General features: G+C 46.8%; 1 protein-coding gene across 1 annotated transcript in view; it reads left to right on the top strand.

Annotated features, from left to right (window-relative positions):
- The first annotated feature begins 1,507 nt into the window (after positions 1-1,507).
- The window catches only part of Cabin1 (calcineurin binding protein 1), a 130,874-nt gene continuing 105,662 nt past the window's right edge, over positions 1,508-26,719 (top strand). Inside the window, 14 exon segments of the mRNA XM_052744675.1 lie at positions 1,508-1,811; positions 9,841-9,915; positions 10,553-10,645; positions 11,050-11,163; positions 12,579-12,713; positions 15,080-15,260; positions 16,370-16,499; positions 17,831-17,980; positions 19,548-19,834; positions 20,889-21,057; positions 22,912-23,048; positions 23,588-23,805; positions 25,885-25,963; positions 26,491-26,678. Of these exon segments, the coding sequence (XP_052600635.1) occupies positions 9,913-9,915; positions 10,553-10,645; positions 11,050-11,163; positions 12,579-12,713; positions 15,080-15,260; positions 16,370-16,499; positions 17,831-17,980; positions 19,548-19,834; positions 20,889-21,057; positions 22,912-23,048; positions 23,588-23,805; positions 25,885-25,963; positions 26,491-26,678 (1,884 nt within the window). The 5' untranslated portion in view covers positions 1,508-1,811; positions 9,841-9,912.

A 26,719-nucleotide genomic window follows, 5' to 3' on the forward strand; every position in this document is an offset into this window, starting at 1 on the left:
TTGCTATGTAAACCAGGCTGGTCAGGAACTTGCAGTGATCCTCCTGCCCTAGCCTCCCTAGAGTGCACAGGCTGAGGTCTGCACCACCATGACCCACTATTTACACAATTTTAATACTATAATTTTAATATTTTTTGTTCTGTCCATTCCTCTTTCCCCTCTTGCAGTCCATATTTTTCTGAAGTAAAAGTTGATAATAAATAAATAAATCTTAAAAAAAAATATGTATTCAGTGTTCTGCTTGCATGTGTCCCTTCAGGCCAGAAGAGGGCACCAGATCCCATTACAGATGGTTGTGAGCCACCATGTGGTTGCTGGGAATTGAACTCAGGACCTCTGGAAGAACAGCCAGTGCTCTTAACCTCTGAGCCATCTCTCCAGCCCTGATAATATATTTTTAACTTCCTGTCATATTAATAAAGCTTTTTTTTCTTTGTACTGGACTGATTGAATTATTCAGCTTGATTCTCACTGCCATTAGGATTTATTGTTTGTTTTGTTTTTCAAGACAAGGTTTCTCTGTGTAACACCCCTAGCTCAATTGGATCTTGTTCTGTAGACCAGGCTGGCCTCGAACTCAGAGATCCGCCTGCCTCTGCCTCCTGAGTGCTGGGATTAAAGGTGTGTGCCCTCAGTGTTTCATTAACTCTCAAGAGACTAACCTCTCCTATAGTGGGACCTTATCAGGAGCTTTTGGATTCGAGCTTTTTCAACTCAAAACCCGAAATACTTCTCTATACCTGTTTCTTAACTGGGTCGGCTCCCCGCCCTTCTGCATTAAACCATTGGGTTTCGAAGTCTTCTGCCTTGGGAGACAGAGACAGGAGGATTTCTTTGAGTTTGAAGTTAACCTGATATAAGTATCAAGTTCGAGACCAGGCAGGGGTACTTAGTGAGACCCTGTTTCGAACAAGAACACACACACACACACACACACACACACACCCCAGAACAAAAACCAAAAAACCACCCAACCATGAAACAATGAAACATCCAACAATTTCCTTCAGAAAGAGTTCGTGAAGTCAGGACGATGTAACGACCGAGAAAGTTCCAGCTCTCTATCTAGTCCTGCCTGCGTCTTGCTCAGGTTCCCATTACCTTCAGGACACTTGCCCCGGGTCTTTGGCAGGAATGCCCTTCTTTTCGTGACTGCGGGGCCCCGGTCTACAGACTTCACTTCATAAACGCTGCAAGTGGTGGGGTCGGACAGTAACCTCAGTAGCCTGGAGACCGAAGCAGGAGGGTTGCCACAGGTTCGAGGATAGCTAGGACTGAGGTGTGAGACACTGTCCTGCAGGAGCTCAGGGCTCTCGAACCCAATCAGCAGCGGGCCAGCGCAAACCCCGGCGGGAATCACAGAGACACAGCCTACAGGGCGCCTGCGCATCCGCTCAGACAGCAAGTGGCGCGAGCGCCCACGCCGATTGGCTGACAGAGCCGGCACTCCAGCCAATGAGAGCGTGCCTTGTTGAGCGTGCGACGCGCAGGAGTCTGGGTGCTCCGGCCGTTGCCGTGGAGACGCCGGGCGAGTTCCGGGGAGTCGGGTTTGCGGGTGGCCCCGGGGTGTTCGCACGGCTGCGGTGAGCCGGAGGAGGTGGAACCACGCGAGAAGGCCGCGGCTGTCGGCATCCTCGCGGCCGCGGGGCCGAAGCCAGGCCGGAGACCCGCCGGCACCGGACCAGGCCTTCTGCCCATGCCGGCGACTCCCGCCGCCGCCCCGAGGTGCCCTGGGTGGGTCACTGAGACTGCAGCGCGAAGCCATCCCTTTCTGTGCGTCCTTTCACTCACCTTCACAGCAGCCCAGCGAGGTGAGTGTGGTATTAGTGCCATTTACAGGGGGTGGAAACGGAGGCCGAGGGGAGGTTTTAAATGATTGTAAAGTTCCCGGAGCGGCTTACACCGGCTGGAAACTATGCCTCTGAGCAGCCTCCCTGGAGGAGGCAAGGAGATCGACTTCACTCGGCACCCCCGGTTTCTGCACCTGTGGATTTGGGGGCTGCTTAATGCTTCAAAACTTGACTTCTCCTAGGTCATGAGTGTGGCCAGGTGAACTCTATGAGGCGAAAGTTCCTTCTCTGTGATTCATTACTTTGTTTAGAAATAGAATTTAGAATGGTCTCCTTCAGGGGCTGGCAAACTCTTGTCGATATGTTTATAATATGTTGTAAATTTAACAAGAACAACGATACTTTTAATGGTGTTTTAGATTTGGGGTGGCTATACTCTGGGTCTCTGTGAGTTCAAGGCCAACCTGGTCTACATAGTGAGTTCCAGGACAGTCAGAGCTACATAGTGAGACTCTTTGACGAGCCCCCAGGCAAAAGATTAGGCCCCACCATTGCTTATCACTGGATTACAGTGCTGAGGGGCTTAAAGTACTTTTCTTTATCATGTGATATTGGGCCGTGGAAACTATACTTTTAAAGTTTGGAAACTTTTGCTATGACAGTGCATGCTTGTTATCTCACAGCATGGTCTACTTAGCAAGTCCAGGCCCATTTTGCTGGAGCTATATAGTGAGATCTTGTCCAAAAAAAACAGGTGGGGTGTGGTTTGGAAATTTGAGAATCTAAAGCGATTAATGTGCTATTCTTAGAATAATGGGACTGCTAGTCTGGGAATTTGATAAATGATTATAAATAAATTGAAATTCCCCCCAAATCCAGAACTCTTGAGTTCAGAGATGACTGCACAAGTGGAAATGCTGCATTATGAAACTTTGTTCCATGTAAAAATTAATCTTCAGGCCATATGTATAAGGCTATATGAAACAAGTAAGTTTTGTGTTTTGACAAGTCTCATCAATAAGATATCTTATTATATACATGCAGAAATTGCAGAATCCAAAGGAAACCTGAATTCCAAAACATTTTTGGGACTTGTTTCTCCTCTTTATTTTGTAACTGTTCTTTTTTTTTTTGAAGGTTGATTTATTTTTATTTTATATGTGTGAGTGCTTGCTGCGTATATGTTATGTTTGTCATGTGCATGTCTGGTACCAAGGAAACCAGGGCGTTGGGTTTCCTAGAACTGAAGTTAGACTCAGCCGCTGTATGGGTGCTGAGAGCTGGACCCAGGTCCTCTGCAAGAGCAGCAAGTGCTGTTAAGTGCTCAGCCATCTGTCCAGCACTCTTCACTGTTTTAAAGCTCCTTCTGGGGCTCATGGTAAACAATAAATATGTGACCCAACATTCTTGAATTGCTTGCACACACAACGATACATGATAATCTCAGGTGCATAACTGAAAAGCTGGGGTCAGGTGGGTCATGCACTCTGATGGGGACGCACCAGCAGCAGCAACTCAGACACTCAGTACGTTTATTTTATACATCTGAATGTGTTTTGTACTTTTGGATCCAAGAGGTAGATATTATTGAATACAGCTGAAGAAGGAGGCAGGTGTAGCTAGTCTGGGCAGGGGGTCCTGGTAGGGTAGCAGTCTGAACATCCGGGAGGAGGAAGCTGCAGGGACATTTTCTGCACACAGTCAGCAATGGCACATGGACTGGGCGAAGGCTTTGCCATTCCATGGGTCCGAGGCATTGGGGTCCTTGACAGCCATGCCCATATCAACAATACACATGTACTCAGGACTTCATGTACTCCTTACATATTTACTCAGGCCTTCCTCTGCTCCCCACGGTTTTTTTTTTTTTTTTGTGAATGTACCTTGTTTTGTGTATCCGTTCATAAAATGATGGACTTTTGAATTGTTTCTGCCTTTTGCATATTATGAATAATTCTCATTATTAATCTTTGTTTTGGCATATTACTTGTATGGATGTTCCATAGTTAATTTATCCATTCTCTTTATAGCCATTAAGGTTGTTTCCATTATCTTGCAATTACCAACTGCTGCACAACAAATAATCCTAAGTACATGTGTTTTTGTATTGTTGGAGATGTGTCTTCAGGGTAGAGGTCTAAAAGTACAATTCTGATTGAAATGTAATTGCAACTGTAATTTTCTGAGGTATTGTCAAATTGCTTCCCAGAAGGATTGTATCACTTTTCATTTATGTGAGAATAGTACTGTTTTTCCACAATTTCAGTCAACATTTTGCTTACCCCCCTCAGCCTTGAGACAGGAGTTCATTATGTAGTCCTGTCTGACCTGGAATTTACTATTTAAAATAGACCAGGATGATGTTGAACTTGCGACAGTCCTCCAGGTGCCTCTCTTTCCTGAGTGTTGGGATAACAGGCCACCATGCCCAGCTTAGAAAACAACAACAAAAATTATTTAACTAATTGACAGATTATTGGGGGGGGGGCGTGCTTGCTGCAGCACCAATGTGGAGGTCAGAGGGCAACTTTGTGGAGTTGGTCATTTCTTTCCACCTTTATGTGGGTTCCAGGGATTGAACTCAGGTTTCTTTATCATCTGAGCCATCTTGCTGTTGGTAAAGGCACTTGCTACCAAGCCTGATGACCAGAGGTACTGTAGTCATTGCCTCCTAAAGGTCACACTGTCTGCCAGCATAGCCTGACTGAAGCTCGTGAACCTTTTGGGCAACACGCTGAAATTGAATCTAACCAGAGAACATACACACTTGAGTGTCATTCTGGACCTGACCTCTTTTTGCTACATGCACTGCTACCTCTTGTTTCAACAATTAAGGCTTTATATTGTATGTGTCAGTATTGGATAAACCCTTAGAAGATTTTTTCGTTTTGTTTTGTTTTGGTTTTTCAAGACAAGATTTCTCTGTGTAGTCCTGGCTGCTCTGGAACTTGTTCTGTAGCCCAGGCTGGCCTCGAACTCACAGAGATCTGCCTGTCTCTGCCTCCTGAGTGCTGGGATTAAAGGTGTGTGCCACCACCGCCTGGCTAGGTTTTTTTTGTTTTGTTCTGTTTTGTCACTTAGTTCTGGATAGTCTTGTGGTTTTATTTCCCCGAAGCACCTTTCATGTCATCCTGTCTATTGTCTTCTTGGTGTTTTTATTGGGGCCACAGAGAGTTTGTGGTAAACTTGGGAGAACTGACATTTTATGTAGTTGAGTCCACCCAAGGAGAAGAGATGCGTTTATTCTATTCATTTAAGTTCACTTTCGTGTTTTCAGTTGTGTTTTCAAATTTCCTTCACATAAATTGCAGATAAGGACTTAATCTTGTTGCTACTATAGATGGATTTTTTTTGTGTCATCATAGTTTCTGTTTATGGTTTGTATGCATCAATTTTATATTAATCTTTAGATGATGATGATGATTATTATTTTTTTTTTGTTTTTTTTTTCAAGACAAGTTTTCTCTGTGTAGCCCTAGTGTCCTAGAACTCACTGTCGACCAGGCTGGCCTTGAATGCAGGGATCCACCTGCCTCTGCCTCCTGAGTGTTAGGATTAAAGGCATGGGTCACCACTGCCCAGTGAAGATTTTAATTTTTAAATTAGGTATTTGTATATGTTTGTGTGTGGGTATGTGCCCATGAATGCAGTTGTCCAAGGAGACCAGAAGGGGGCATCAGATTCCCTGAGCTGGAGTTACAGATGGCTGTGAGCCACTTGATGTTGGTGCTGGGATCCAGACTTGTGTCCTGGGCAAGAGCAGTGGGTGCTGTTTTCTGCTGAGCCATGCTCCAGCTCTGTACCAATGGGCTTCATGCTAATGGTATACTCGCTACTTCACTGAGCTCTTGTATTAATGTATAAGTTGCCATTGACTGGGTTTGAAGAGTTTTTTTCTTAAGGTAGTCTGTTGTATTATCAGCACAGCAGTTATTCACACTTTACTTTTTATTCAGTTCTTTTTTTTTTTTTTTTGAGATGGGATCTTGCCATGCATCCCATGCTGGCCCTACTGCCTCAGCCTCCCACTGCTGAGGTTAAATCCAGCTTTCATACCCATTCTCAAACCTCAGTTTGCTTTTCCTGTTCTCATTGCATCGGCTGGTCATCCTAGTGCAGTGGAGAGTATAGCAGAGAAGGTGGCCGTCCTGGCTTCACTCCTGCAATCAGTAGAAATGTTTGTAGTGGTTCTCCGTTAAATGCTATTTTGGCTTTAGGACCAAGGTATTTATATTTTATCATAACAAGAAGCTGTCCTTTGGTTCCCATTTTCTTCAAGTGTTTTTTCTTTTTCATAGGTATTGAATTTTGTCAGATGTTTTTAATCTGAAAAAATTTAATGTATTTTAGAACGTATATGTGTAGCTGCTTGTCCATATATCATCCTGAGCACACAGTACCTGCATACGCAAGAAGAGGGCACTGGATCCCCTGAACTGACTTACAGGTGCTTGTGAGATGCCTGATATGTGAACTGAATCGGGGTTCTCAGCAAGGGCAGCCAGGGCTTTTAAGTGCTAAGCTGTCTGCTTCTGGAAATATTTTTATGACTTTTAACATGATTTAATTTTCATTGTTATATTTTGTTACATTTATTTTAGTTTAATTTGCTTTTTTTATTAAATTTTTTTCTTTGATTTTACATCCCGACCATAGTTTCCCCTTCCTCCTCTCCTCCAGTTCCCTCTGCACCTCCCCTCTTCTCCCCCCAGCCAATCCATTCCTCCTCTGTTTCTGTTCAGGAGGGGCAGGCCTCCCATGGGTGTCAACAAAGCTTACCCAGAAGTTTTTTTGTTACTCTTCTCACTGAACCTGGAACTTGTCAGTCGTTTAGTGATGAGGGCCCTCCAGAGGTCTTCCTGTCTCTGTTCCCTAGTTCTAGGCTTGCTGATGCACACTGGGGCTCTGAGCTCAGGTTCTCATGTTTGCACAGCAACCATTTTATCAGCGGAGTCATCCCCCCTCTTAGTTCCAGGCTTTGATCAGATCTATCTTGGTTTTAATGTTTGTGGAAAGGTGTATGTGTGTTTGTACTTGCCATAGTAAAGATGTGGAGGGTAGAGGACAACTTGGGTGTTGGTCTTTGCCCCCCCTCCGCCCCGCCCTGATTTTTTAAAATTAAAACCATTATTGGGGCTAGAGAGATGCCTCAATGGTTAAGAGCATTGGCTGTCTTCCAAAAGACCCAGGTTAGATTCCCAGCACACACATAGCAGCAAACAACTGTCTATAACTCCAGTCTTGGGGGATCTGACATCCTTTTCTGGCCTCTGCAGGCACCAGGCATATGTGGCACACAGACATACATGCAGGCAAAACATCTATACACCTAAAATAAACACAAATTTAAAATATTACTGTGTGTGTATGACATTTGTGTGTGTAGGTTAGAGTATACTTTTTGGGAGTTGGTTCTCTCCTGCCACCTCTGTGGGCTCCAGGGATTGAACTTGGGTTCTAAGGCTTACATGGCAAACACGTTTACCTGCTGAGCTATCTCTCCATCTCCATTTACTTGATTTGATTTTTCTAAACTTTAATCGCGTGTGTGTGTCTGTCTGTCTGTCGGGTTGGATGTACACATGACACAGCACACATGCAGAGGTTAGAGGACAGCTCTGTGGAGGTTTTTCCTCTTCCATGTTTATGTGGGTTCTGGAGATTGAACTCGGGTTGTTTCCATTCTGAGTCATCTCACTGGCCCTTCCACTGTTTTGAAATCAAGGTCTCTTGTTCACTGCTGTGCACACCAGCCTTCCTGGTCTGTGAGCTTCCAGAGCATCTCCTTCTCCACCTCTCATCTTGCTATAGGAGCACTGGGATCACAGACATAAGATTTCTTATCTTTAGTTGTGTGTGTGTGTGTGTGTGTGTGTGTGTGTGAATGTGCGCATGGGTGCAGGTGCCCCTGGAGGCCAGTAGAGGGTGGTGCATTGTCTGGAGTTGGCCTTACAGGTGGTTGTGAGTTGCCTGACATGGGTGCTGGGAACTGAGCTTGTGTTCTCTGTAGTGCTGAACATCTCTGCAGTCCTGCCCTGTCACCTCTTAACACTGTTACATTGGGAACCAGATTTCAGGGTGAGTTTTGGAGCGGACAAATACTACTCAAACCACAGAATTCTCCAGTACCCTCCTCTGTTTTGAGCACACTATGTCAGAAACATAGATGCAAATGTTTGTGTCTTTTCACAGCACCAAAACAACATCAATAATAAAGTAATGTAACAGAATAACAATAAATTCACAAGGTATGGCAGTTTCAGCGGCACTGGTTTGCCAGTTACTCCCACTTTCCTTGATAACGCTGACTGAGGTAAACACAGATTCTTTATCCTAGTGTTAGTTACTAATATTGACTTTAGGTTACACATTGCAGATTACACAGTAACCTTCTTGCGATGGTGACTATCTCCATACAAGAGCATGCTTCTGGTAAAGGATCCCCTCCACCCCTCTTCAGAAGAGAAAAGGAAGCAAACACTGGGTACAGCAGCCCAGTTCCTACTTGATGCATGTGAAATGTCCAGGTGGTTAGGAAATCACTGTGGTTTAGCCATGCACAAACAGTTGGCTTGTGTGGTGGCTGCCTTACTGCCCTCTCTCAGCCTACAGACAGAAAGCAAGCAAGGCTTACAGGAGAATGCTCCTTCAGGAGGAAGCTCGCTCACTTTCTCTCTGTCCCCGTCTGTCTGTCTGTCTGTCTCCCCCCCCACCCCCCTCCCTGTCTCCCCAGAATTGCTGTCAGGGGGCAAGAGGCCACAGCAGAGTTCAGAAGGTTTCGGAAGTCCTAAGACGTAGGAAGCTGATGGAAATGCAAATAGTGTCCACCTCTGGGGAAGCTGTTGCTGTTGTTAGTCAGACTGCTGCTGGTCATGGGTTTGAGAGTAAAGCTGCAGACCTGAGTCCATGTGCAGAGGGGAAAGGGCAGTATTGGTCCAGATGATCACATGGGCAGACAGACGGACAAACAGGAGAGCAGCTAGCACAGGCAGCAGCACTTGGGTAGGTTCTGTCAACAGCTGGGACTGAGCTGAGCGGCAGCTCCTGGGAAAGTTGGGAGTTGCCTGCCTGTCAGCCCTTGATGCCCCCACCCCAGATAGTCAGATGATAGTTGGTGGGGACTGTGGCCAATGCAGTGCTGGGTGTCCACCTCTTTCCTTAGTCTGATGTGTCCAGTAAGTTGTTGGGCCTAGTTTTCCTGATAAAGTTTTAGTATGCCCATGTGCTCCTGCAGTCAATTTCACCTGATACGTTGATAGTATGGTAACCTTTTTACTCCCAGGAACAAGTGATTTATCAGTTTGTGCTGTGTGGGTGGTGCTGAACGGATGAACGGTCACAGGTTCACCATGTACATAGTCATCCTCCATTCTCAAAATGGAGTCCCCGGGGGCAAGGCACAGCCTGAAGAACCAGAATTTTACGCGATATAGACTTAGAGCAAGCAGGGCACAGCCTGATCTCAACATTCTCCCTGCCTGCTGGTCCATCCTGTCTATTCCGGATACATCACATAAATGGAACCAGACAGTGTTGACTCTTTTGTGTATGGCATCTTTTATTTAGCTTAGTTTTACAGGTTCCTTCATGTTGTAGCATGTATCAGAATATTATTATTTTTATGAATGGACAGTGGTCTTTCATGGACTTTTCCCATTTTATTTGTTCATCAGTTTATGGATATTGTGGTTGCTCCACCTTTTAGCTCTTAGGAATAATGCTGCTATGTTCATTCATGAGCATGTTTTGGTGTGTCTATGTTTTCTTCTGAGATCTGAAGATATGAACTTCCAGATCATATGCTAATTCTGTTTGGCATTTTGAGGAACTGCCAGTGTATTTTCCATAGGGTCTGTTTTATATTCCCAGGAACAACATAGGAAGTTCTAACATCACACTCTCTTGCCACCCCGTCATATTTTACAGCCTTCAAACTGGTTTGCTTCCCTTTAATTCTGTTTTTTCCCATATTTCTAAGACACTAAGCTGGGCCCCAGCACAGTGCTGTTGTTGGCTCTTCCTGAACCCCTTGGTCCTGTTTCCTTTTTAGGGGACTGTGGACTGGTACCTCCTCTACCAGTGATGGGAAGTGACCCTCCGTGGTGGTGCTGAACCTCTGAACATGGTAAGAACTGATGCCTGCCTGAGTTGTTGGTGACAGTGTTGTCACTGTGCTCCTGGGGGTAAGGGGAATTTTCCTTGTCAGCCTTCCTGCGCGGAAGGCTGTTGGTACCCCTGCGGGGGAAGATCCTGACTGGCTGTTGCTTGTAGGTCTTCAATCACATTTGTAGGAAAGACATGGCTTGACACGTTTCATTGGGATTGGTATTCTGTTGTTTGTTTTGCTTTTCAAAACAGGGCTTTTCTGTCTAACAGCCCTGGCTGTCCTGGAACTCATCTTGTAGACTAGACTGGCCTTGAACTCAGAGATCCGCCTGCCTCTGCCTCCCAGTGCTGGGATTAAAGGCGTGGGCCACCATGCCTGGCTGGGATTGTTACTCTAACACACAGGTCTTATACTGTGTTAAGCACAAGCTAGGTGCTCCCAGCCTCTGTTCCTTTTGTGGTGGACAGTATCCAGGGCTTACCCTCCACCCTGATTGGCAGCATCCCACAGATAAATTTTTATTCTGGTTTTTTCCTCAAGGTGATTGTTGGTGGTTCATTCCTCCATAGCTTTTCATAGTAGCCTAGAATATGTTCTGAAACAGGATTGTACTCATCTGAGCACTGTGCTGCTTTTCCTCCGAACTCATTTCTAGATTCGAATTGCAGCCTTAAATGCCAGCTCTACAATTGAGGATGACCATGAAGGAAGCTTTAAAAGCCACAAAATCCAGACAAAGGAGGCTCAGGTATGTACTCTAAGATCTTCCTCTGAGGGAGACCTTGCTGCTAATTTTCAGTGAATTCAGGCATCTCCTCAATGGCGTTCTAAGGGGAACTTGCATTGTGCTGATGGCTGGCTCCACCTCACGTTGAACGTGTTTCGCTCAGGAGATAGTCCTGCTGAAGAGCTCTATATTCTTGCCTCTTGCCTATACTCAGTGGTGCCTACATCTCTCTCTGTGTGTGCCCAAAAGGGACTCTCTTTCCCATTAATGAGGTCTGGACGCTGAGTAGTAGAATTTTTTTTGCTATAGAGGGTGTGGCTGACAGTTAACTTGGCAGTAACTCATTGCCTTCCCTTTACACACATTTTTGGTTTAAAAGGATCAACTTCTGTGTGGTGTAAAACATTTCCTATCTTGGTTTGCAGGAAGCAGAGGCTTTTGCCCTATACCACAAGGCCCTGGATCTACAGAAACATGACAGGTTTGAGGAGTCTGCCAAGGCCTACCATGAGCTCCTGGAGGCGCGACTGTTGCGGGAGGTGAGGCACTGGTAGGCTGGCCTGTGGGTTTTGAGACAGAGTCTCACTTTGAAGTCCAGGCTAGCCTGAATCTCAGGGTTCTCCTAGATGCTGGGATTGCAGGCAGGGAACACCCTACCTAGTGCTTCTCAGTGTCTGTCTGTCTCTCTCTTGTTTTGCACATGTATACATGTGTGTGAGTGTGTTTGGTTTTAGTTTGTTCTTTTTGAGACAGAATCTCATGTAGTCCAGGCTTGTCTTGAACTTGTTGTGTAGCCAAAGCTAGCCTTGAACTGATTGTCCTACCCCCATCTCCTGAGTGCTATGCTGGCTGGCTTGGAATTCTCTATCCAGACAGGTTGACCTTTAACTAACAGAGTTCTGCCTGCCTTTGCCTCGTGAATGCTATGATTGAAAGTACATAACACTATGCCTAGACACTTTTCTTTTTAGGGGGTGGGGTTCAAGACAGGGTTTCACTGTGTAGCCCTGACTGTCCTGGAACTTACTCTGTAGACCAGACTGGCCTCGAACTCACAGAGATCCGCCAGCCTCTGCCTCCCAAGTGCCAGGACTAAGGGTGTGCGCCACCACACCTGGCTCTGGCAATAGTTTTTATGCAGTGATTTCTTAGAAGACTTAATGTTTTTAAGGCATTGCTATAAAAACAGCGGTGAGGCCGGGCGGTGGTGGCGCACGCCTTTAATCCCAGCACTTGGGAGGCAGAGCCAGGCGGATCTCTGTGAGTTCGAGGCCAGCCTGGTCTCCAAAGCGAGTTCCAGGAAAGGCGCAAAGCTACACAGAGAAACCCTGTCTCGAAAAACCAAAAAAAAAAAAAAAAAAAAAAAAAAACAGCGGTGAAATAACTTTTTATGTTAAAGATGTTTACAATCCTTATGCTCTTTGATCTCATGTTCACATATGATATCCAGGCTAGGAATTAGTGTCCATTTATTCTAGAGTTCACTGACACCAGCTCTTTAGTTGGAATAGCTTGTGGGTAGCTGTGTGATGATTCAGAGCCAGGAGCTTGGCCTCCTGACTTCTAACCCAGAGATTTCTGGGGCAAAGCTTTAGGTCCTGCCTGCTTACGCCAGGAAGCCTCTTCACACTCGTCCCTGAATAGGGGGACTGGCTGGGCTGGTTTTTCAGAACTGATGAATGTTACCAGCTACACTGAGCACTCGAGATACAGCAGCAGGGGTGGAGAGGGGGTCCCTTGTCCTTGATTCCCCAATCTCTGCGGAGTGCTTCATGGTAGTTTGGCCTTTCTTGTATGATTGGAGCTGTTGGGTCTGCCAAGACTATGTGCAACACCTGCATTTCCCAGGTGAGGTGGACTGGGCTGTCTGAAGCAGTGTCTGGCCTGGGCTCCTGTTGACTGCTTGCTGGAGCTGCAGGACTGTGATGTCATTTCTGCTTCTGTTTTCTCTCAGGCAGTTTCATCCGGAGATGAGAAAGAAGGGCTGAAACACCCTGGACTGATACTGAAATATTCCACATATAAGAACCTGGCCCAGCTGGCAGCCCAGCGAGAAGATCTAGAGACGGCCATGGAATTCTATTTGGAGGTATAGAGTTAGTAGTGCTCAGATAGCTGGTTAGAAAACCGAGGAAGAAGGGGGTATGATGTGGTCTTGTTGACCGAGAAGAAGAGTTTGTAGGGGTGTCCCACCAGGCTATTGTGCCCAAGGCATTGTTGAATGCAGAAAGGCCTGGAAAGCCAGAGTTAGGGACTGGGATGGACTTCAGTGCAGAGGATTATATGTGAAATTTTCTACCATCAGTACACATGTGACTGTAGGTGGCTTATTTAATCCATTTGAACCTCCAGGTCTATACCAATGTAATGGGAGAAAACAAAAAGAGTAGAGCTGGGCATAGTGGCACATACCAATAAACCACATGGTGGGGGTTGGAGGGCCGCAAAGTAAACAAGTTGGTAAACTTTAGGTATGAAGACCAGAGCCTGGCACCTGTATTCAGTGTACTGTAGTCACAATAACATTGGTATTGTTTCTGTTGATCTCTCTGTGGGTATCTCTAGTGCACCAGACTGTAATACGAATTCCTAAATTGTGTTAATAAAAAATCCAGAGCCAGATATTGGGGTAAATGCTGAAAGATCAGAGAGACAAAGGAACAAGCCACAGCCACCTCTCACCCTACTAACTCCGCGAATCCTCTGACTGAAGTCTTCTGAGTCCTCACCTGAAAGGCTCCAGCAGAAAAGGCCTCAGCTGAATGAACTTCCTCAGCTGAAAAGGCTTCAGCCGAAAAAGCCTCTAGCTGGAAAGGGATGCTTCTTCGGAAAAGCCTTTAGTTCCAGTCTCATACCTTATACACCATTCTCTGCCTAGCCATCACTTCCTGGGATTAAAGGCGTGTGACTCCCAAGTACTGGGATTAAAGGTGTGTGCCACCACTGCCTGGCTCTGTTTTCTCTCCTAGACTGAGTCAATCTCATGTAGTCCAGGGTAGCTTTGAACTCACAGAGATCCAGATGGATCTCTGCCTCCACGTGCTAGGATTAAAGGTGTGTGCCACCACTGCCTGGCCTCCATGTTTAATCTAGTGGCTTGTTCTGTCCTCTGATCTTCAGGCAAATTTTATTAGGGTACAAAATATATCACCCACCACACCCGATAGTGTGCCAAATACTCACCATGAAATTTTATGCTGTTTTGCAAGGAGGGTGAACTTATCCTCATTTCAGTGATGAGGACACAGGCTTAGGTCATTCAGCTAATTAATGTTGGAACAGTGGTGTGAACTAAGGTCTTCTCAAAGCCTATAATTTTTCTAGAATCATATGAGACTCCCATATTTTCTTTGTATCCATTTCCTCTTACTTCTTTTGATTTATTTTAAAGATTTGTTACATTTTTAGTTATGTGTTTGTGTGAATATGTGTGTGTGACTGCAGGTGCTTGTCAGTGCCTTTGGCTTCAGCCCCCTGGAGCTGGAGTTACAGGTGTGAGCTGGCTGATGCAGGTGCTGGGAACCAGACTCGCAGCCTCTGCAGGTGCAGCAAGTGCTCTTAACTCTGAGCCATCTTTTCAGCAGCTGTTTCCCCTCCCAAGTGTGCACATGTGCACATGCCAGAGGCTGATGTTGAATGCTCTTCTCAGGAACATGTCCAGCTTTTTAAGTACAGGGTCTCTTATTGGCCTTGAGCTCAACCAGTTAGAACTAGTCTAGTTGGCCAGTGAATCTCAGGGATCCACCCTTTTCTGCTGGCCCTAGAACAAGCATGCGCAGCATTGTGAATGGGTTCTGAGGGTCAGACTTGGGTCCTCACATTTGTTAGGCAAGGGCTTCACCCACACAGCTTTCCCCCCAGAGTCCTCTTTCTCTTCTTTCCCTGTTAAATATGCGAAGAACACATGTTTCCATTAGCACAGTGTGTTGAGATGATGTTCTAAGTTAAATAAATTAGCTCAGGTAACATTTAAAAAAAAAATGTTGTGTGACAGTTCTCATGTATTTCAGGACTATGAAGGGAGGATAACCTTGAACTCTTAACTCTCCTCTTCCCAAGTGCTGGCATTATAGACATGGGCTTATTATATAACTTGTATTTCTTGAGGAAGATTTCATTATGTGGCCTAAGCTGTCCAAAAACTCACTTTGTAGCCCAAGTTGGTCTTGACCTTGCTGTCGTCCTGCCTCAGCCTCCACAGTGTTGGGATTACAGGTGTGAGTCACATGCCCCATTCCATGTGACTTTTGTTGTGCTATTTCTCTAGGTCTTGGAAACATGTGGCTCCCGAAAGTGAGCCCGCTCTATTAGTTATAAGTGGGCACACTGCCTTGCCGTCTCCCTGGGTAATTGGAGGGCTGGAGCAGTGCCTTGTCCCATCTATCCCCGCCTTGCCTGCTCACTGAGGAATCTGATCAAGAGCATCCATGTACCCTCTGCTTATGCTGCTTCTAGGCAGTGATGCTGGATTCCACAGATGTCAACCTTTGGTATAAAATTGGACACGTGGCCCTGAGGCTCATCCGGCTCCCCCTGGCTCGCCATGCTTTTGAGGAAGGACTTCGGTGTAATCCTGACCACTGGCCCTGCTTGGACAATCTCATCACTGTTTTGTACACCCTCAGTGATTACACAAGTGAGTCGGGACAGATGAGGGAGGTTAGTTAGGTAAGCTGGTAGCAAACTTGATCTTGTTAGACTTTGTGCCAACCTGAGGAAGAATGGAGATGTTTTTACATACCAGCTTTATTCTGTTTTCCTTTCTTGGTTAGTCAGATACTTGTAAGTATTGCAGGAAGATAATAGTACTGTATTCTAAATGATCCCCCCTTTCCTTTGTGCATTGTCCTGTCTTTTGGATTGTGTTCTTTTGGTTCTTTGAGAAAGATCTCTTATGTCACCTAGGCTAGTCTTGAACTCAGAATGCTTGCCACATCAAGTGGCTTACTGTCAGACATTTATTTCTCATAGCTTTGGAGGCTAGGAAGTCTATGATCAGGGTGCCAGCACATTGGTGCCTGGTCTTGGCTTCTGGGTTTGCTACCTCTTGTATCTTTACTTGATGGGGTGGGGTTGAAAAATGAGAGAGAAGGGGAGCCCACTTCATGTGTATGTGATACTAGAGGTATAATTCATCCTGAAGCAAGATTCTTCTCTACGCCTGGGCCTAGCCAGATAGTTAATGTGCTCCAAAATATAATGGTGGGACATTTGTAGGATAAACATTCCCTTGTCTATCCCCAAAGTGAGAAATAGAAAAGAAAGGAATGAAAAGTTCCAGATAAACTCAGAACTTAGTAAGTAAGGCATATTTCATGAAGTCTTTAGGTTCAGGAATAATTGTCTTTGGTTTGATGCTCTTGTCCTCTAGGCCACTGGGTGGCAGTGCCACTCTCATAGCTGAGATGGCCAGATATTTTGAAGATTGTTCACCGTGCACTCCGTAGATTTTTTTTTTATTGCTGCAGTTGTTAAATACGGAATCACGGGTCAAGGCTGTACAGGACAGTCATATAATCTGTTTGCTTCTGGCACTGGCTGTCCTCCTCACCTGCAGGTGTGTGTTCTGGTGTATTCTGGATATTATAGTCTCAGCAGTCGTTAGTAACGGAGTTGGTTAAGATGCTATCTCACCATTGTTGTTGTGCAGTCTTTGACTCCAGAGTGGGACATTCTCCTGGTATTGACTGGAAGGCTAGAGTTCTGAAAGCACTTGTAGCTCCTAAACTCTTTCTCTCCTGCTAGCATGTCTGTACTTCATCTGCAAAGCACTGGAGAAAGACTGCCGATACAGCAAAGGTCTGGTTCTCAAGGAGAAGATTTTTGAAGAGCAGCCTTGTCTCCGGAAGGACTCACTCCGAATGTTCCTCAAATGGTAAGGCCTGCATCATGTCACCATGTGTGGCTGGTAAGCATCAGGAGCATCCTTTGTCCCCATCTCTGTCCTGATCTGTGTGTAACTGGAGTCTCTGGACGCCAGGGCTCCATCACCTGTACTGTCCTCATCAGCTGGCTTCCTTTGACCTGTCCGTGTGTTGTTTGGTAAGGTTAGGGAATAGGGACTGAACTCAAGATTTGTCACCAGTGCTGCCCAAATTCAGTATGCCAAACATGCCTGATCTTGTCCTACCTCTGCCATGCCTCCAGAGCAAAGCTCATTCCTACCTATATTACCCAGAGGCCCTCTGCAGCTCAGGCTCTTCCTTCTCTCTCTCTTTACTTGTAGTTGGAGTTTTCTCCAGTCCTGCCTGGCCCATGGTCAGGACAAATCTCTCTCACCCGCCAGTCCTGCAACCGCTCAGACCCAACCAACTAAACACACAGAGACTTATATTGCTTACAAACTGTATGGCCATGGCAGACTTCTTGCTAACTGTTCTTTTATCTTAAATTAACCCATTTTTATTAATCTATAAGTTGCCTCGTGGCTCGTGGCTTACCAGTATCTGAACATCTACTTCTCATCATGGCGGCTGGCAGCATCTCTCTGCCTCAGCCTTCCACTTCCCAGAATTCTCTTCTCTGCTTGTCCCACCTATACTTCTGCCTGGCTACTAGCCAGTCAGCATTTTATTTATACAGAGCGATATCCACAGCATTTACCTCCTGCTTTTCCCTCTCTGATTTCTTTGTTAGAGCTGCCTCAGTGCCTGGCACATTCCTGCCTGGCCCTGTGTGACTATGAGTGTCTGGAGTGAACTAATGTTTCTGAGGAGATTAAGTCTCTCGGGTGGCTGTGTGGAGTAGTCCTCCTGGATGCACCAGGACAGTCTGGGCACACTAGGAGGGCAGGTATTGTGTCATCTCAGGCTGTGAGTGGTCACCCGAGATCTTTCTGTATTTTGGAGACACCATTGATTTTGGTGAATAAAAATTTGTCTAATGACTTTGTTGGAAACAGATAGTTGAGGCTTTCCTTTCCTGTGGCTTTTCAGACAGAAAGGTGATACTATTAATACATGCGAAAACTCTTTTTGCCCTGTTGTGAATTGTGGAGGGAACAAATGGCTTTTGTGATTTCCAGCGTATGTGGGTATTCGAATGCTGATCACTACCCATTTGAGGTCAGAGTCACACTGTAATTTGTGTTCAGGAAAAATCCATTATTGATGAAAGGGTATTAACTTAAATGTATCTCTGTCTGTAAAATTTTAGCACTGATTCTAGTTTAACACTGTAATTTCCTCCTGTCTTCTATACCTTTAGTGACATGTCAATTCACGATGTGTCAGTGAGTGCAGCGGAGACACAGGCCATTGTAGACGAGGCTCTGGGGCTGCGAAAGAAGAGGCAAGCTCTGATAGTGCGGGAGAAGGAACCGGACCTGAAACTAGTGCAGCCCATTCCTTTCTTCACGTAGGTCATCCAGTTCCTCTGGGAATGTTGGGTTGGCTGGTAAGACACTCCCTAAAAGAGGAGAGAAACCCAGACCAGATCTGGGGCTGGAGGCAGGGGTAAGGCTGGTGCACAGTGGCTAGAGAGCTGGAGGCATGTACCTACTTACAGGCTACTAAAAGACAGCTTAGCTCCCTTAAGCATGCCCAGTGTAAGCTGCTTGCCCCAGCCACTGGGAATATTCCTGTCCTTCTCAGTCTTCTCTACTGAGAAGGGGAAAGAACACTAGCGCTTGGCAGCCATCAACCAGGAGAGAACCTGGCACCCTGGAGTTTGTCACAGGTGTGGGCTTCCCTGGCTGTTGTGTGTTCATAGCAGGGTTAGATGAGGTGTAAGATGGGCATCAGCATAGCCTTTGTGAGCCCTGTGATGTGTAAGAGACCCTTTCTGTCCTGGAAGGCAGACCTGATAGTGGTGGCCCACTGGAGTTGGGGTAGTTTAGCACTGTAGTAAGCTTTGGCATTTAATTTTTGCTTTAAAAATTCTGGTATTATGGACAAGCTCATGCCTGAAATCCCAGAACTCAGGAGGCTGAAGCAGGTGAGTCTCTGATTTCCAGACTAGATTGCACTGCAGGGTGAGTTTGCGGCCAGCTGGGCTACATAGTGAGACTGTCGCAAACATAAATATGCACACACAAATTCTGCCGTGAAATCTTGAGTCTTTAAATTTAGCATGTCCTGGCATCGGGTGTAATCCTAACCCCTTCCCCTCAGTGACCTTACTCAGTCATTGCTGCTGTGATGTAGAGCCTCTCTCCTGTGGCCCTTCATGGCAGTTCTGGGGCTGGTAGTTGGGTGACCTTGGGGATATATTGTGTGCTATTCCTTAAAAAACTGGGAACAGCATCCCTCTTTGGTAGGGGATGATGTAATGGAATAGAACTCTAGGGGTCTCTGCTGGGGTGAATGTAAGAATGATAAGTGGTGCTGGTTGCTGTGCAGAAAGGTCACGACAAAACCCAGTATCAGAGCTTTATTAGGAGGAAGAGGGGTGTGTGAGAACCAGGCCTGGGGAAGGAGCACATGCAGAGAGCACAGGGAGGGAGAGAGATAGAGATGGGGGACAGAGAGAACAGAACAGAGAGAGAGGGTGGTGTCTGTGTCCGCCTTTTTAAAGGTTCCCATGAACATGCACAGGCAGGCTTAGGGAGCTACACCATGCATGCGCTGATTGTATGACCACACCATGAGCATGTGGTCACCATCGCACACTGATGATGTAAGACGCAAGACCCTTTTCTTAACTCCTGAACTGAGCATGTACGGTCATGCAGCTGGAGTGAGGGCAGAGTTCTAACAGTGAGGAACAGGAAATGCAAGTCACTGCACCTGCTCTGGCTTGGGCTTCTCCACTGTAGCACATGTTGGAGTCAACATTTTGTTGGTTATGATGGTGACAAAATACTTACTGCCTTCTCCCTGCTCTGTTGAGGTCGCAGTTTCTGGGAACAGTTCTTCTGAATCTATATAGGCAAGTTGGCCTCTGTGCCAGGTGCTAACCAGGTATGGTGGCCCTTTCTTTGCAGGTGGAAGTGCCTTGGAGAGAGCTTGCTGGCTATGTATAATCACCTTACCACTTGTGAACCCCCAAGGCCCAGCCTTGGCAAGAGGATTGACTTGTCTGACTACCAGGATCCCAGCCAGCTACTAGCACCCTCTGTAGAGGTTACAACTGTCAGTGTGGTCCAGCCAAGTCCTGTCAGTACCAACCCAACTGTTGCTGTGGCTGAGCCTGTGCTGTCCTATACCTCTGTGACCACAGCCAGCTTCCCATTGCACAGCCCTGGCCTGCTGGACACAAGTGCTCCCATGGGTGAGTAGACCTTGTGAAGTCACATTCTGGAGAGCCTGTGTAAGTTGAGCCCAGCAGGAACAAGAGCAGGGGACTTTGGTATCTCCAGGGAAAGGCATCATGCTGGTCCTTGCGGCCTGAGTGAAAATGAGAGCTCCAGCCTTGTAGAAAACTGATCAGCCTGGCCCCAGGGCTAGTACAGAAGCATTGATACTCAGAAGATGGGGTTCTGGATGTAGCTCCTTGGCAGATTACCTTCCCAGCTGCTAAGTCTTGGCATAAAAGTTCCTCTTCCCCCTTGTGATGTGACTTGGCTTGTCCTTGCTGCTGGTCCTGCTTTCCTGCTAGATTGACCTTAGAAAACATTAAAGTCATTACCATGGGTGATAGTACATTTTTATTACCACTGAACTTGTCAAAAGTTTTTTTTTTTTTTTTTTTTGGTTTTTCGAGACAGGGTTTCTCTGTGTAGCTTTGCGCCTCTCCTGGAACTCACTTGGTAGCCCAGGCTGGCCTCGAACTCACAGAGATCCACCTGGCTCTGCCTCCCGAGTGCTGGGATTAAAGGCGTGCGCCACCACCGCCCGGCTTTGTCAAAAGTTTTTACCAAAAGCTCCCATGCAGTTTCCTGATTTTTTTTCCTGCCACTGTACAGAAGACCATCTGGCATTTAGAGAAGTTTCTGAATGCCTGTGGGCATAGTTGTTTCTTTTTCCTCTGTTCTCTCCATACTTCATGGTTCTCTTGCTCTAGTCCTGTCATTGGGATTTGGTGGGTCTTGGCTAAGGTCAGTGCCACTGGCGCTGCCCATCCCAGGCACATCGACTCAGGCCCCAGAGGCTCTTGCAGTTGGTTAGTACTGAAGGTGAAAGTGTTCTGAGCCTTGGCTTGGGGGTCTCCGCAGCTCACAAAGGCCCTGAGAGTTAAGGGGCTCGGGAGTCTTTGCTGTTAGGAAGAAAGAGTCGACGACTGTCACAGGAGAACTCAGTGCTGGAGGACTGTAAGCAGTGGGGGTGTGTGGTGCTGTCTTCCCTGCTGCCAGTGTGTCATATCTTAATTTTCCCTCTCGGTAAAGGTGATGTTTCCGGGGGAGATAAATCTAAGAAAGGGGTGAAGCGTAAGAAGACCGTAGAAGAAAGTGGAGAGACAGCAAAGCGGAGGTCTGCCCGTGTCCGAAACACCAAGTGCAAAAAGGAGGAGAAAGTGGATTTCCAGGGCCTTCTGGTAAAGTTCCTGCCGTCCAGGTACTGCACTCTTTTTCTGAAGGAACCTGCAGACTGCTGTCCTTCTGTCTCAGCACCATTTTCAGCCTATTATTGCCCCTCCCTTTGGGTACCGAATACGGAGTGTTGATTTCACTAGTTGGCTTCTTGGGTTTTTCTCATCTCTCCTGAATACAGGAGCTGTGACTGGTTTATCCGTTGGGGACTAGGTACTTCCTGAATTATCACAAGATGACTGGCTCAGGGAGGTGGAGGCACCACTTTTTCTTGGGGTGCTGCAGGGTTGCTGCACATGCTTATGGAAACCCCATGGAAGGAAGCCACCTGTCTTTCGGTGGGTGTGTGCCTGCCTGACCTTGTTTTCCATGATTCCATTGCATTCTGAGAAGACGAAGGAACATCTGGTTCCTTTATTGATTCTTCATGACCCTCAAGGATCCTAGGGGAGAAGGTGCTGACTCTGAGAAACAGGAGGGACCTGGGCCTCTCCTTCTGACTAAGTCCTTCCTGGTCCTCCTACTCTGGTCTTGTCTGTTCTTCAGAAGCCCCAGGCTCTCTATCCAGAGCCTTTCTAGGGTTATCGTTCCAGTGGCCATGCTTCTTGGTCCCCTGTTTCTCCACTCCTAGAGTGTACTTTGCTCTGGTCCGTCATATCTCTCTGTATAACATCTGGGTGGCATATTTTTGGTCTGCCAGGACTTCCTCTCTCATCTCCTGTGTCTTTGTGAGTTTATACCTTTTCTCCCTTCACAGTTCCCTGAGTAGGGTTTGATCAGTACACCATCAAGAGATCTAGAGTCTTTGGCTTTTGGCCAGTGACAGTTTATTTCAGTGATGACGCTGTCAAGAGTGCAAGAGGAATCCAGAAGACTATATATCCATTTTATATCAAGATACTTAATCTCTCTTCCCCCCCCCCTCCTTCTTTCCCATGAGGGTAAAATTCTTAGATAAAAGTTGTTTTCAGTACACAGCTAAGGAGAACCAAGGTGGAGATGCAATGCCTTCTGCGGTGTTTTTCCTGAAATGTACAGGAAAAGGCTTCTGTTTGGAAGAGGGAAGGGTTGTGCTGTAGTTGAGTGGTCCTGTCTTCCTCTTAGCCTACCCTGCTTGGCCTACCCAGCCTTCTTTGTGTGGAGTTATGTCTACTTTATTTGAGTCCATCTCTGTGAGGTTTGAATATTTGTTACTGTGAGTGTCCAGATAGAGACATTTACAGATGCCCTGAATGTTGTGCTGTAGAGGTGCTGGTTGAGAAAGCTACAGGGGTGGCCAAAACATGGTCCTAGGGAAGAGTCTGGAGGGTGGTGTCTGCACTGCGAGGAGCCATGGAGGGATAAAGCTTAGATAGGCTTGACATGGTCCCACAGCACAGCTGTTCTTCTGGGTTGAGCCTCTGTTCATGCTTAGCCCCTCACTGTTGTCAGCCTGAGAGTGTGCCCTCTGGTTCTGCTCCCCAAGGCAGGTCCCCAAGACTCTGTTGAAAGCAAGCGTTTGTGGTTGGTCCTTATTTGGGTTGTTGTATGTGAGTACCTGCTTATGGTCCTCCTCTCCCATCAAGAGATGAGCTTTCTGTTGGCCAACTCCTTATATTTATGGTTGTATTCTGGTACCTACCTTTGTGCCTGGCGCATGGCTGCTGCTTTGCAGCCATCTGTTGGTGGTATAGATGAACAAGTGTGGGTACAGACCAGTCACAGACTTAATGAAGTCTGGAGAGAGGCAGCACCTCTTGGAGGCCTGGGCTGTTGGTGTTCTCGTCTGTCTGTTTCAGTAGACTTCACCTTAGCTCAATGTAGTTGTTCTACAGGAGGAGTTGGGGTGCCTTGTCACAGTGAGTGGTATGGCTTTGTGATTTGAGCATGTTTCATATAGGTTAAGGAAACTGGACCCTGAGGAGGAAGATGATCCATTTAATAACTATGAAGTTCAGTCAGAAGCCAAGCTGGAGAGCTTCTCAAATGTGGGACCTCATCGACTATCCTTTGATTCAGCCACATTCATGGAATCTGGTAGGAATCAGCAATGTGATCATTGAAGGGAACTGTCCCTTCCATCGACCTGTAACCTGCCGGGGTTCTGTTCTGCATGATGGTTGTGGGGTGTTTCATGAGCAGTGGTGAAGGAGCTGCCTGTGGTCAGCTGAAGGTCCAGGTGCATACTTGCTGTGCTCCTGAGCCTGTGTATCTGACACTGGATTCAGAGGCTTGCCTTTGCAAGTTGAATGTGTGTTAGCACATCTATTCTGTATGTCCCAGACACTGTGTTTTATGCATATGATCTTGTTCACTGCACATGGCAGCACTTGGAGCTCAGCCCTTTTGATACCCATCTTAGACATGGGAACCTTGAGAGGCTTGTTCACCACTGACAAGTGCTGGAGCCAGCTCTGAACCCTGGTAAGCCTGGCTTTAGCACTGCAGTATGGCCTTAGTTTACCTAGATTGAGTGGGGGAAGGAAGGACCCAAGTTGCCCTCTTCTGAAGAGAAGAGAAACTGGGCACAGTAGGGCTTGTTCATCTTAGTAAGGTTATTTTCATTCTCTGGACAGAGAAGCAGGATGTGCATGAGTTCCTGATGGAGAACTTGACCAATGGCGGCATCCTGGAGCTGATGATGCGCTATCTGAAGAGCATGGGCCACAAGTTCTTGCTGAGGTGGCCCCCGGGCCTAGCGGATGTCGTTCTTAGTGTCTACCACAGCTGGAGGAGGCATAGCACCAGCCTGCCCAACCCATTACTGAGGGACTGCAGCAACAAGCACATCAAGGTTGGGGCCTCTTCAGGGCCAGTGTCAGTGGTACTAGGAGACAGTGGCACGGGTCTTTGATGGGGGCGGGGCTGATGTGTCCAGCCCACTTGCTCTAATTACTTCTGGGTCTGGGCCTGGGCCATCGTGGAGTTTGAAGCAGGGAGCCGCATGTCTTGTTTTGTGTCCCAAAGACCCCTAATGGAATACTCTGGGGGTGAGAATGAGTATAGCAGACTGGAAAGAGGCTGCTGCCAGTTGAGCCATGGTGGCGACAGGTTCCATTAATGGCAGTGCAGAGGAGTTGAGGTTCTGGAACACAACTGGATTGAGTAAGAAGAAGTAAGCCACTGGGGACGGTGCCTAGTGTTGTTTACTGACATGGGAGGGGTTGCAGGGAAAGGAAAAGGAAGCCTTTGGCTGTATTGACAGACTAGGAACTATTACTAATTTGTACGAAAATGTTTTTATGTGCATGCATGGTATTGGGGGCCTTGTGCATGCTGGATAAGATCTCTACCACTGAGCTATATTCCCAGCCCTATTCATATATTTATCAGTTGAGAAAACAGAATAGAAGCTAGGTAGGGTGCTTAGGGGAGTAGTGGAGTCATCCAGCAGTTGGGAGCCTAGCCTTGCTCAACTCTGTCTACTGTATTCTCTATCACAGGTTCCTGCTGTAGTGTTTTCTAGAGCTCAAGGAAATAGGCTAGCAGGCCCACTTCTCTTGTTGAAAGTAGTTGAAGGTAGAATGCCGGGTGCTGAGGTAGGAACGTGCAGAGCCATCTATTTTAATTACTTTTATACTGCTGATAAAACATCATGATCAAGGTAACTTAAAGAAGGAAGGCTTATTTGGGGCTTGGAGCTCCAGAAGGGTAGGAGTCCATCACCATCATGGCAGGCAGGCATGGTGCTGGAGCTCAACTGAGAGCTCACATCTCCATCCACAAACCATAAGCCAGACCTCAAACCTGTCCCAGTGACACACCTTCTCCAACAAGGCCGTACTCTGTAATTCTTCCCCAACAGTTCCACTAACTGGGGACCAAGCAGTCAAGTGTGTGAGCCTGTAGTGGCCGTTCTCATTCAAATACCACAGGACCCAACCCAGGTAATCTTTCTGCTTGAGTCAGGCTGGAGTTGATGTATCTGCAGAGCCGTTGTTTCCTCACTGAGCAGATCTCACTGGGATACCCCCAAGTAGCCTTTATTCTCTCTAAGAATAATGTGAATCAGCAGGAGCCAGCATTTAAAGTCCAGAAATGGGACTGCCTGTTTCCCAGCTGTGCCTGCTGGCAGCACCCCATCACCGCGTCTTAGCTTCCTTAGTACCCTGGGACGACACATCACATTGCTGGCACTTTTGAATGTTGAAAGTGAATAGCCTGTGTCTGGCCTGGCAGAGGGTGAGGTGACAGACAATTGCTTCTTCCCTAGCTAGAGCCATCCCTTGTTTGTTCTAAATACCCTAGCAAGTAGCCCTGATTATCATTTAGTAAATAAAACACAGGTGGAAATAAGAATTATGTTTTCATCAAAAGTAAATTTAAGAGCAGCAAGATATACCTCAATGGGTAAAAGAGCTTGTTGCATAGGCCCTGGCTACCTGAGTTTGATTCCTGGAACCCATGTAAAGATGGAAGGAGAGAACCACCTCTGCAGAGTTCTCTGACCCTCCACACTCATGCCGTAGTGTGCGCGTGCACGCACACACACACACCCCACACACATATGCACATACACATACTCTAATACAACATTTAAAAAAATTGTATAAATAAATAAATTTTAAGCAGTTTTATAAAAAGCAAATTTAATGCTGAGGATGTAGCTCAGTTAGTAGAAAGTTTGCCAAGCATGCCCAAAGCTCTGGGTTAATTCCTTAGCCCTGGAACAAACAGTTGAATGTCGTGGCACATGTCTGTAAGCCCAGTACTTGGGAGGTGTGAACAAGAGGTGCTGAAGTTCAAGGTCAGCCATTGGCTGCATAGTCATTTCAGGCCAAGCTTGGAATCCATGAGGATTTTAGTTTGGTCACCTCGTGATTTAGTAAATCTTTGTGAGTTTATTCCCGCACTTCCTGCCCTTGTCTTACAGGACATGATGCTGATGTCTCTCTCCTGCATGGAGCTCCAGCTGGACCAGTGGCTACTGACCAAAGGCAGAAGTTCGACAGGTAGGAGGCATCTGTGTTCTTGGTGTGGTGATTTTCTGAACCCCAGCAGGCTGGAGGAAGCCAGAGTGGTGATGCTGGGTCATGCAATTCCCTGGGCGCCTCTCTGAGCTGGGATTTCCGATAAATCCCCCGACACTGAAGAGGTGGCGGCAGAGGCGACTGTGGCACTTACCTGCTGTTAGTGTTACTTGGGATTTAAGGAAGCAGAATCTGAGCTTCGGAATGACTACTCAGTGCTGTATGTGTCTCCAGTAATGTTCTCAGATCATTCTTTTAAAATTCCTCCTGGTAGGATGTAGATAAGTTTAGAGTTCAGTCAGTGAAGTTAGCAGCCCGCTTCCTCCTAGCTCTCATCTTCTCTGCAACTCTGTATCCTGCTGCTCGGGGCTATAAGTCTTTGAGGACTCAGGGTACCTAATCATGGACACTTGTGGGCTGCTATAGGGAGGGCTGAAGGTGGCCTGGGGGGAGTGGGAGGGTGTTTGGATGATGTACCTGAAAGTGTCACATTGGCCTGATGTTTTTAGTGTCTCCCCGGAACTGCCCAGCTGGTGTGGTGACTGGCAGGTTTGGGCCTGACTTCCCGGGAACCCACTGCCTGGGTGACCTCCTGCAGCTGTCCTTTGCCTCATCTCAGCGGGACCTATTTGAGGATGGCTGGCTGGAGTTTGTTGTCCGTGTTTACTGGCTGAAAGCACGTTTCTTGGCACTACAGGTTGGTTCCATGGTCAGAATGTGCCCTGGCACCTGACAGGG

Source organism: Peromyscus californicus, unplaced genomic scaffold, assembly GCF_007827085.1.
Source record: "Peromyscus californicus insignis strain IS unplaced genomic scaffold, ASM782708v3 Scaffold_19__1_contigs__length_69161282, whole genome shotgun sequence".
NCBI classification, from domain to species: Eukaryota; Metazoa; Chordata; class Mammalia; order Rodentia; family Cricetidae; genus Peromyscus; species Peromyscus californicus.